General features: G+C 39.2%; 1 protein-coding gene across 1 annotated transcript; it reads right to left on the bottom strand.

Moving 5' to 3' along the window:
- Positions 1 to 9,871: 9,871 nt before the first annotated feature.
- LOC124505736 (olfactory receptor 51F2-like) lies at positions 9,872 to 10,816 on the bottom strand. The gene has a single exon (XM_047071757.1). The coding sequence runs from the start codon at positions 10,814 to 10,816 to the stop codon at positions 9,872 to 9,874; it is 945 nt and encodes a 314-aa protein (XP_046927713.1).
- Positions 10,817 to 11,495: the final 679 nt, after the last annotated feature.

The raw sequence follows: 11,495 nt of genomic DNA, 5'->3' as shown, positions 1-11,495 counted from the left end.
GTTGAACTCAAACTGCAGAATCTTATCATGAATAGCCTGCAATGATCAATTGCATTTCTTTATAATGAATTCAACCTGAAATTAATTATTTCACCAGGTAAACATTTATAAGAGATAGTATCTATATTATAGAAAGAGCTTATGAAGATTGGTTAAAAAATAAAGAAAACTAAGACCACATCTAATAGAGAAGCAGAAAACAGGAAATGAACAATTATGTGAGGACACAGAATTTGTATATAAACAAATCTAGCAATGATCCATCTTATTTAAATTCAGTGCCTTGTAAGTGGATTGCACCCATCACTTACTTTATGTGGTAGGCAGTCAAGAAATATTTTTTGAGAGGCGCCTGGGTGGGTCATTTGGTTAAGTGGCCGACTTCAGCTCAGGTCACGATCTCACGGTCTGTGCGTTCAATCACATGTCAGGCTCTGTGCTGACAGCTCAGAGCCTGGAGCCTGCTTCAGATTGTGTCTCCCTCTCTCTGCTCCTCCCCCACTCACACTCAATCTCTCTCAAAAATACACATTAAAAAAAGTTTTTAAAAAAAGAAATATTTTTTGAAATGTAAATGTTGTATGAAATCTTAGATAAACAACAAACAGTATATACAGGGATTCTGATATAATAAATAAAGTAAGTTGGCTTCTGGGGGCCAAAAAAAGGAATGCTCTCATCTCCTGGATACTTTCTTTCAATCAAGTTGAATATCTCCAAACATAAAAATAGCCAACATTTTTTGGGGGTGCCTGGGTGGCTCTGTCAGTTAAGCGGCCAACTTCGGCTCAGGTCATGATCTCACGGTCCATGAATTCAAGCCCTGTGTTGGGCTCTGTGCTGACAGTTCAGAGCCTAGAGCCTGCTTCGGATTCTGTGTCTCCCTCTCTCTGACCCTCCCCCATTCATGTTCTGTCTTTGTCTCAAAAATAAATAAACCCTAAAAAAAACTTAAAAAAAAATAGCCTACATTTTTTGAGCCCCTACTATCTGTTAGTAGTTGTGAAAATATTCTGTATGAACCTACAGTTTCTTTGCAATACCATAACTTGAACTGTACCTAATTAACTTTTGTACTACATACCTAGTGTAAGCCATCAAGACAATTACAAACAGAACTGTTTGAATATAGAGGGTCTCAAAGTAAGTACTGTGGACATTTTGATGTTACAAATTTTTATTTGGCATCCCAAATCAATTTTTTGGGCTGCATATTCTATTTTTTGATGCATTCAAGCATTGACTGATATATTTATTGGCTAAGATACCCACACGATAAGATATTAAATATGTGTGCCTGAACTTTCCATCCCTAAACTAATAATGATATGCATACTCCATAGAATTATTACCAGGATTAAATTAGTTAATATACATGAAAAACTAAGGAGGGTACTTCACTGTGATGTAAAAATTCAACAAATATTAGCTGTTATATTTTTTAATTAAATTTAAAATATTATATAATCATTTCTTTTCCTTCCTTTCCCACATCTATTTGCATATCCCTCCCACTTATTCACAGGTCTTGTCTTCTGAGCTGAGACAAAAGGTGAAAATATTATCTAAGTCTGACTTGGCCAATGCCTACTGCTTAATATCTTCTTTATGTGGTCCCTTCTTCCTCCACAGCTATGATTTTTCTTCTACATTCTTTCCTGATTCAGAAGAAAAGTTATTGCTCACTTCCAAAGACAACCCTACCATGTAAGCCCCTAAATGAATTCTGGATATTAGTATAGTTTAACATTAAATTACTGAGTGCATGTGGGGTCCCTGGGTGGCTCAGTGTGTTAAGTGACCGACTCTTGATTTTGGTTCAGGTCATGATCTCAGGGTCATGAGCCCAGCATGGAGCCTGTGTAAGATTTTTTCTCTCTCCCTCTATTGCTCCTGTGCTCGCTCTCTCGAAAGAAAGAAAGAAAGAAAGAAAGAGAGAGAGAAAGAAAGAATGAACTGAGTGCAGGCTGTAATCCACTAGATGGATACAGAACCAAATTAAACATGGTACCAGCCCTCAAGGATATTTAGGAAAGGATAAGATACTTATGAAAACAAACATATAAACGGACAAATAAAATGCAGTGTGATATATAAAATAATGGGTTTGTGTTTAAAACACACTGGTTGAATGTATTAGAAAGTCTTATGGGGGAAGGATCAAGAGAGGCTACTTTGAGAATATAAAGAACACTTGTGCAGGGGATGCTAGGTAAAAATCACCATGAAGATACTCTATGCATGTCCAAGGTATGTTGTATTAGATAATTTACAAATGTCACTAAGACATGAGATATAAGGTGCTAAAAGTGTTTAAAGGTAGCAGGAGTCCAGTATGGAATTATTTTATCACCGTCAAAGGGTAAGGAATTTGGATGTTTTCTAAACACTGAAAACATAAAGAATACGTAGATGTCTTTCTGCACTGTGAAATAGCCCCACCAATTTTCCTTCTTTATTTTTATTAAAATTTGGACACTTTCATTTGTACCATTACCACCGTCTATAAATATTTCAACTTCTTTCCCAACCTAAACATAACTCTGCCTCCTTCCTGTCACATGTATCTCCTTCCCTTCACTAACAACTTATTGAATATTTGTCTTTCCTCATCTCCCTCTTAAATAGTTCACACCTATTCTTGAAATTTGCTTCTTTTTGTACTGAAGCATACTCTGTTGGATTAGTTGTCTATTGCTGCATGAAAAACTAGCACAAATTCATGGTTCAAAACAAGAAATTCATTGATTCACATTTCAGCAAGTCCTAAGCAGAAGCAGAAGCATCAGGATCTCTGCTCAGGGTCTTACAAGGCTAAAATCAGGGTTTCAGCCAGGACTGTGTCCTCATCTTGAGGTCAGGGTCCCTTCCAGACGGATCCAGGTTGTTGGCGTTCTTTGTGGTATGGAATTGATGTCTCCACTTTCTGACTGGCCATTGACTGGAGGTTGCTCCCAGCTCCTAGAGACTACCCTCTACCCTCTGCCCAGTCATCTGGACCTCTCCCAACAGGCTGCATCTTCCAACCCAGTAGAGGAGTCTCTCTGCTGGCTCCTGTCTCTTTTAAAGGCTCACATGATTAGGGCAGGCCCACCCAGCATAATCTCCCTTTTGGAAAACTCAAAGTCAAGCCATCACCAACCTCGCTGACATCTGCAAACTCTCTTTGCCATATGTACAACATGACATATTCCATCACATCCATAGAACCGCACACACTCAGGGGGTGGGTTTCATACTGGACTATACTCATAGGGGACAGGAATCGTGAGCACCTTTTTAGAATGCTGCCTGCCAAAAGTGTCCAGGCCAACCAATCTATAAACTTTTATAGGTTTGGCTTCTAAAATGTCCTTTGATTGACCATCCTTATCCTCCACTTCTATCATCTCTATTTTACATAGTAGTCTCATTAGTTTTTGCAGGAACTACAGCTATATTCTCATAAGTAATTTCCCTGCCTTGAGTTTCAAGTGTTTACAAACTTTTTCCATATTGATGCCAGCATGATCTCTCAAAAATACAGCTTCTTGTCACTCCTTATACAGAACTCTTCCTTGTCTTCAGCACGAGGTTGAAACTCTTTCCTATCTTATTATAGCCGTCAAGGATCTTCCCAATCTAACAAAAATCTACTTTTCCTGATACCCAACCTCTTCCCTCCCCCCAGGAACCTTTTGATATGATCAACCTGGGCCTTTCCTACTTCACCAAATTACCAAATATAGTAAGTTCTCTCACAGTGCTGTGCTTTGCTTAAGTCATGTACTTCCCATTCTTCTTTGAATAAGCCTAAATTCTTTCATTCATTAGATTCATTCTTAGATTCATTATTTTCTTTAGGAAGCATTTTATGGAATCACCTTCTTCATGTCAAGTCACAAGGAATTACTTCTTCCTCTGGAGTCATATTTTTATTTATTTATTCATCTAGAATAGTGTTAATTCCATTGCATGATCATAAATTACTTGAAAATATGCCTCTCTAACTGAAATCAGCTATGGGCAGGTAGACCATTATATTCCCTGTACCATGAACTGTACTGTGCAGTGTGGGAAATCAATAGATATTTTTTGATAAAAATTAAATCCAAGGGTTGTATACTGACAAGGAATTCTGGAAATATATCAGGATCTTAACACATTACAGCCTTGTGGTATTTAATTTATGCTATTTGGCTTCAAATTACAGATGTGACTACCGGAAGCATCTCTGTGAACTCTTTCATTCCCACAAAAGGAAGCGTGTGTGTGTGTGTGTGTGTGTGTGTGTGTGTGTGTGCGCGCGCGCGCACGTGTTGAGGCTTTTTTTAATGAAAGGTTTGTGCTGGCATTTTAAGGTAAACTTTTATGTGCCCCCCTCCACTTCTCAATAGTGATTCTCTCTTCTGTGAAAACAATATTCCAGGCCCATAGTAAGAGCATGCAACAGCTCCCATGCAGGACTACCTTGAGTTAGCTCTCTCCTCTGATGCCAGACAGTCACTAACATGGTTGTACGGTCAGGCAAACCTAGTTTCAAGTGTTGGCTCTGCCACCAACTAGCTGAGGTTCTCCAAATAAGCACTTTATATTAGGTTTTACTTCCGTAAAATTAAGTTTACCAATAGCATTCAACGTAAGGATCACTGAGATAGCATTTGTGAAGCATTTAATCTGCTAATGAGTACTGGGGAAGCACTTAACAATGGTAAATGAGGATGAGGTTGATGCTGGTGGTAGGTGGTTCCAGCATTGCCCGCTGCCCTTAGGCAATGATTTTGAAACATCAACTAACCAAAAAACTCAAAATTCAAGGACCTGCTAACAACTTGCTCCAAGAGTCAAGACATATGGGCCACAGATCAACTGAACCCCATTGGCCAGAACATGATGTACCCAAATACTGATTTCAGGAAAAACCCTTCCACAGTTTTCCTGAGACACTCATGAGGGCTTTTTGCAGTTAATTAACTCTTCCTCATTCTAAAGGAAACCGGTGGGTGTGAAGCTTGATGTTTTCCCTAAGCGCACAGTGTTACTTACAAAGTATGGAGCTGTCTTCTTTCCTGTCCTCTTTGCCGGAAAGCGATTTGAGGAGCAGTGGAGGTTTTCTCCTCAGGTACAGGTAGCACATATAAGGAGCCATGACTCAGGCTTCATGAAATCTCCTAATCAGAAAACCCTAGTGGACTTTTCTGCGGCCCCCGAGTACCAAGTTTCCCAAGGGTTCATTCCACCTCACGACTCTCTTCCCTTTCTATCTCACTACATTTAGTTTTGTCATTTTCATGCATGGACTGGTATTATAGTGCCTTGACCTTGCTAAATGTGAGTCTGTGAGTAAAAATTCCCAAACAAAACACCTGCCATATATGCACCAGCTCACTCCTGTCTCTACCTCTACCCCCCACACACAGCAGATAAATGTATCTTCCTACAACATAAATTGGGTAAATTTGGTACACTTTTAAGATGGGTGAAGGGGAGTGGGAGACACAGGACTCCAGTTGTGGAATGAGTAAGTCACGGGAATAAAAGGCACAGCATACAGAATACAGTCAGCGATATTGTAATAGCAATGTAAGGGGACAAATAGCTATACTTATGGTGAACATAGCACAGTGTATATAAACTTGTGAAATCACTAAATTGTACATCTGAAACTAATGTAACATTTGTGTCAACTATACTCAAAGAAAAAATATATATGGTTCTCTGCCTTCAAAGTTCTCCATTTTTAAAACTTTTCCTGAGAATCCATGCAATTTGAATCTGTTATGTTTATACTTAGAAGTATACTCCTTAAGTATACTCCTTAGAAGTAATTGAATGTGTATTATATCTCCTCTGTTAAACAGTAAATTTCTAGGAGCTATATTTTCCTCTTCAGACTAAGAGTTTCCTGAGTTGTTGATATCCCCTTTAGTTCAGGTTCTTCCTGGCAAACAGAGAGATCACCATCAATGATTCCTCTTAGTATCTGCTTCAATGTTTTATTCAGTCTCATTCAAAAGAAACAACTGTTTTAAACATTACTTGAATTTATATATGTTTAGTCAGATTATTACTCCTTAAAAATAGAAATTATGTCTTCATTTTTCACTGTTTCAACACCAGTACATTCCACAGCACTTGCCAAAATGAAAATGGCCAAAATATATAAGAAAAATATTTGCAAAGTTATGTAAAAGTTGTTAATTCAGTAAGCATGTATTATTAAATTAGCTATTATTAATAAAGTACTATGCTTATATCTGTGCATGATAGATTAATTTGAAAGTTCAATGGCTGTTTTCAAAAATTTTTAAGTCAGTCAGGGAAGATGGCCCTAATTGCCTATAAGACAAAGATTTATTAATGGCACCTAGAAGAAGGAAAAGGCAACTACTGGGGCGGGTGGAGAGCAGGTGAATATTTCAGTTATAGAGGACAAAACAATCAAAGACAAACAGCAAGATATTTATGGTATTTTTTTCAGAAGTGAAAACATCCCAGAAGAGTGTTATCTAACATGCCTGCTAACCTGGAGGTAGCGTGTTAAAATATAAGTCCCCAGGCTCCATCTAAAGAATTTCTAATTAAGTAGTTCCAGGTTGGGGTTGAAGATATTAAGTTGTTCTGATGCCCTGGTTTTGAACCACAGTTAGTACAGCGATGGACAAAAGCAGGAAGTGGATGTCATATTATAAATTGGTGGTATGAAGACAGATTATGAAGACCCATGGGGAAGCAGTTACAAGGGAAGATGAAGAACAAAAAAGTTACTGTGTTTTCAAGTGGGTGTTAAATGGAAATCAATTATTTCACTACCTGCAAAATTTTAAACACTCATTATTGAGCATTTTTAAACTGCAGGAAAGTACACAGAAAATATAAACAAGCCAATCTCTAATTATCGGAAGACAAGTACTTTGACATTTGGAACATATCTATCCACACTTTTACAATGTATATGTGTGAGTGGATATGCAAGTGTGTGTGCGTGTGTGTGTGTTCCCATGAAATATATACAGAAACAGTGATACATACCCTGTAAACTAATCTATCTTTTCCCTTAATAATATATAAATTTATACCTATGTCAGTATTTAGCTGGTTGCATGAGAGTTTATATTTTATTTAACCAATACCCTAAAATAATTGTTTAAGCAGTTTCCAGATTTGCATTGCAACGAATAATGATACGTTGAACATCACAACATGTCTTGGCCCACTTTCCCCCATTAGACACGTATTTTGAAGAATAAATCACTGGATATTACATAGTTAAAATTTTAATACATTTGCCAAAGGGACCTGAATAACCCTTTTAAGAATTAAGTAAGTTTGATTTTTATTTGACTTCATGTTTTCTAGGCTTATTCATGTTCTGTGGCCATGAGTAGTCTATCTGGGGAAATAATAAGCATTACCAATAAATGGTTAGAATTACTGTAACTTAGACTTTCCTACTGAGGGAAATTATATCAAATATCCCTTGAATCATGCTGTACCTCAGAGGTTATAAGGCTGTTTAAACCCCAATTCATGACTTCATTTGTCCACTTTGTAGAAATATTTTACCTGTGGTCCTATTCTGTGCCAATGGAAGCATTTGTGACAAGGCCAAAGGTACACGAGACACAGTCCCTATCCCCAAGAATCTACATTCTTGAACTCACTAAATACGAAGCTATTGCATCATCAGAACAGAATGAAAGCATTTATAAATAGGCTTTTTCAATTCTGCACAGTGCCAGTCCTTTAAGACTCTAGGTTTTGAATCCCGGCCATGTGCCAAAGAAAAAATGCAGGGGAGTTGTGGCCCAGGGCCAGCTGACTGCCCTCACTATTCCGTGAGGGCTGCCTGAACAGCAGGGGTTGTAAGATCCCTGATCTGGGCAAGAGAGACTGGGGTGGTGCCATTTATCCCCAACATCAACGAGGTGCGACTTCAGAAAGAAACACAGCAGCCCCCAGTGAAGTGGACCGCCTTACACCAAACCCTGCCCCTTTTGCCTGGCAACTACTTAATTACTGGGGCAAGCCTGACTCTGAGCCAACTGGGTAGGCCTCTCCTCCAGAGCCAGCATAGCCAGCACCCCTCATGCACCAAGTGCACTGAAAATCACGCCTCAACACTACACTGAGAGTTCTTTTCTCCTTTTGTCTTCCTTCTTTTTTTTTTTTTTTTTTTTTTTTTGGAATCAGGCTCATAGTTTCTTGTTTGTTTTTTTCATTTCCTTTTTTTTTTAATCAGTCATTTTTATTGTTTTCTTTTTATTCTTTTTTCTTTTCTTCTGTTTTTTCCTTTCATTTTCTTTGGGATCAGCCTTATAATAGTTTTTTGATTCTCTGTTTGGTTTTTTGTTGTATTGTTCTCTTTCCTTTTCTCTTTTTATGGGATCAGGCTTTACTCCTTCCTCTTTTTTCCAGAGTTACTTCAGAAAGCAAATCAAAGCACACCTAGTTAAAGGTCCAAACACTCCACCACTGCAAGCAAGGAGGAGCTCTGCAGAGGCCTGACCAGGGGGGAAAGAGCAGCCACAACACAACAGCGAGTGCACACAGCATGTACCAGAAACACTTCCTGAAGTGCCAAGCACTGGACAGTGTATGACCCCTTTTTAATACAGCAGTACTCTCTGGTACGAGAAACATATCAAGCTTTTAAAACAAATAATCCAAGGGTGACTGGGTGGCTCAGTCAGTTAAGTATCTGACTTCAGCTCAGGTCATGGTCTCACGGTCCATGAGTTCAAGCCTCGCGTCGGGCTCTGTGCTGACAGCTCAGAGCCTGGAGCTGCTTCAGATTCTGTGTCTCCCTCTCTCTCTGCCCCTCCCCCACTCACACTCTGTCTCTCAAAAATGAATAAATGTTAAAAAAAATTTTTTTTAAACAAATAATCCAGTGAAGAAATGGGCAGAAGACATGAATAGACACTTCTCCAAAGAAGACATCCGGACGGCTAACCGACACATGAAAAGATGCTCAACATCACTCATCATCAGGGAAATACAAACCAAGACCACAATGAGATGCCACCTTACACCTGTCAGAATGGCTAATATTAACAACTCAGGCAACAACAGATGTTGGTGAGGATGCAGAGAATAAGGATCTCTTTTGCATTGTTGGTGGGAATGCAAGCTGGTGCAGCCACTCTGGAAAACAGTATGGAGGTTCCTCAAAAAACAAAAAATAGAACTACCCTACAACCCAGCAATTGCACTGCTAGGTATTTATCCAAGGGATACAGGTGTGCTGTTTTGAAGGGACACATGCACCCTCATGTTTATAGCAGCACTATCAATAATAACCAAAGTATGGAAAGAGCCCGAGTGTCCATCAACTGATGAATGGATAAAGAAGAGGTGTTTTATATACATATATACACACACACACACACACACACACACACACACACATACACACAGTGAAGTATTACTCAGCAGTCAAAAAGAATGAAATCTTGCTATTACAACAACGTGGATGGAACTGGAGTGTATTACGCTAAGCTAAATAAGTCAGAGAAAGACAAATATCATATGATTTCACTCATATGTGGAATTTAAGAAACAAAATAGATAAACATAGGGGAAGGGAAGGAGAAATAAGATAAAAAGAGAGAGGGAGGCAAACCATAAGAGACTCTTAAATACAGAGAACAAACCAAGAGTTGCTAGAGGGGAGTTGGGTGGGAGATGAGCTAAATGGGTGATGGGTAATAGGAGGGCACTTGTTGGTATGAGAACTAGGTGTTATATATAAGTGATAAATCACTGGGCTCTACTCCTAACACTAATACTACACTGTAGGTTACCTAACTCTAATTTAAATAAATAAATAATATAATAATCAAATATGAGTTAGAGAGACTATGGGAAGAAAAGATAAAATAAAAAATTCCTAAATCATCTTAGAAAGGAATATTTTGAGCACTGCCTTACGAATTTGCTTGGTTTTCACACTGTAGATTATGGGATTCATCACAGGAGGGATGAGCAGATAAACATTGGCAATGAGAGTGTGCACAAGGGGAGGGGCTTGTTTCCCAAATCTATGCACCAGTGACAAGCTGATCATGGGAATGTAGAAGATGGCAACAGCACTTATGTGAGAGACACAGGTACCAAAGACCTTTTTCCGCTCCTCTGGGGAGGCCATGTTGAGCACAGAGTGGATGATCAGAACATAGGAAAGGAGGATAAACACAGAGTCTAGGCCAGCAGTTGATATGACAATGGCCAAACCAAATGCACTGTTGATCTTGGTGTCTGTGCAAGAAAGTGTCATCACATCAGGGTGGAAACAATATGAATGGTGCAGAACATGGCCATGGCAGAAAGACAGACGCTTTAGGAGCAGGAGTAAAGGCACTAGAGCCGTTGTCCCCCTAATAACAATGGCAAAGCCCACTTTGATGATCCTTGAATTGGTTAAGATTGTGGCATACCTCAGTGGGTTACAGATGGCAGTGAAGCGATCAAAGGCCATCGCCAGGAGTACTGAGGACTCCATGAATGTGAAACCATGGATAAAGAACATTTGACCAATGCAGGCATCAAAACTAATTTCTCGAGCATTGAACCAGAAAATACCCAGCATGGTGACCAATGTGGAAAGGCATAGTCCTAGGTCCGTGAAAGATAGCATGGAGAGGAAATAGTACATGGGTTCATGGAGGCTCGACTCAGTGAAGATCACAAACAGGATCATGCCATTCCCAGAGATGGCAATGGCATAGAGACAACAAAAAGGGATGGAGAGCCAGGCATGGTAAGTTTCAAAGCCAGGGATGCCAGTAAGAAAGAAGACTGCAGGGTGGAAAATGCTCTGATTGAAGGATGGCATGATGAGTGAAGGAAGCAGATTTCCCTGAAGGAAAGGACCATACAAGTAGGCAAGGAAAATGTTTTCACTCTCTTCTACACATCATACAATCCAGGATCACTAGTGAGCCTTGTCTTGTTCTTCAATGGAAGTGCAAACCCAGTTATCCTTTTCTTAGATTTGGAGTCCATCTTGGGTGAACTAAGGAAAGAGACAGAACACTAAATCATATACAAGGACACCTGGGTTTTAGCAAGAGTAACATGTTATATCTAGGCTTCAGTACATTTTCACATACATGTGTAAAAAAGGAGGTTAGAGTAGATAACAGTAACATATTTTCCAGTTTTATGATTCCATGTACATGGACAGATAGGATATTTCTGTGCAACTCTGGGACAATACAAAATCCAATTCATCCTGCTTTTCTTCACTTCTCTTTTCCCCTTAAGAGGTCCATTAAGGCTTAAAAGTCCTATGGCACCTGGTTGGCTCAGTCGGTTGAGCTCCTGACTTCAGCTCATGTCTTGCAGTTTACGGGCTCAAGCCCCACATTGAGCTCACTGCTGTCAGCACAGAACCCACTTTGGATCCTCTGCCCACTTCTCTATGTCCCTCTCCCACTTGCGTGCTCTCTCTCTCTCTCTCTCAAAAATAAATAAACATTAAATAAAAAAGATAAGTCCTTATGCATCCAAAT

Source organism: Lynx rufus, unplaced genomic scaffold (assembly GCF_022079265.1).
Source record: "Lynx rufus isolate CCGP_SWC_20201006 ecotype Redwood Valley unplaced genomic scaffold, mLynRuf1.p SCAF_9, whole genome shotgun sequence".
NCBI lineage: Eukaryota > Metazoa > Chordata > Mammalia > Carnivora > Felidae > Lynx > Lynx rufus.
Note: the sequence above shows the minus strand (reverse complement) of the source record. Positions and strands in the feature narration are given on the sequence as shown.

Coding starts and splice junctions, on each gene's coding strand:
- LOC124505736 (XM_047071757.1), bottom strand. CDS start 10,816: ATGCCATCCTTCAATCAGAGCATTTTCCACCCTGCAGTCTTCTTTCTT.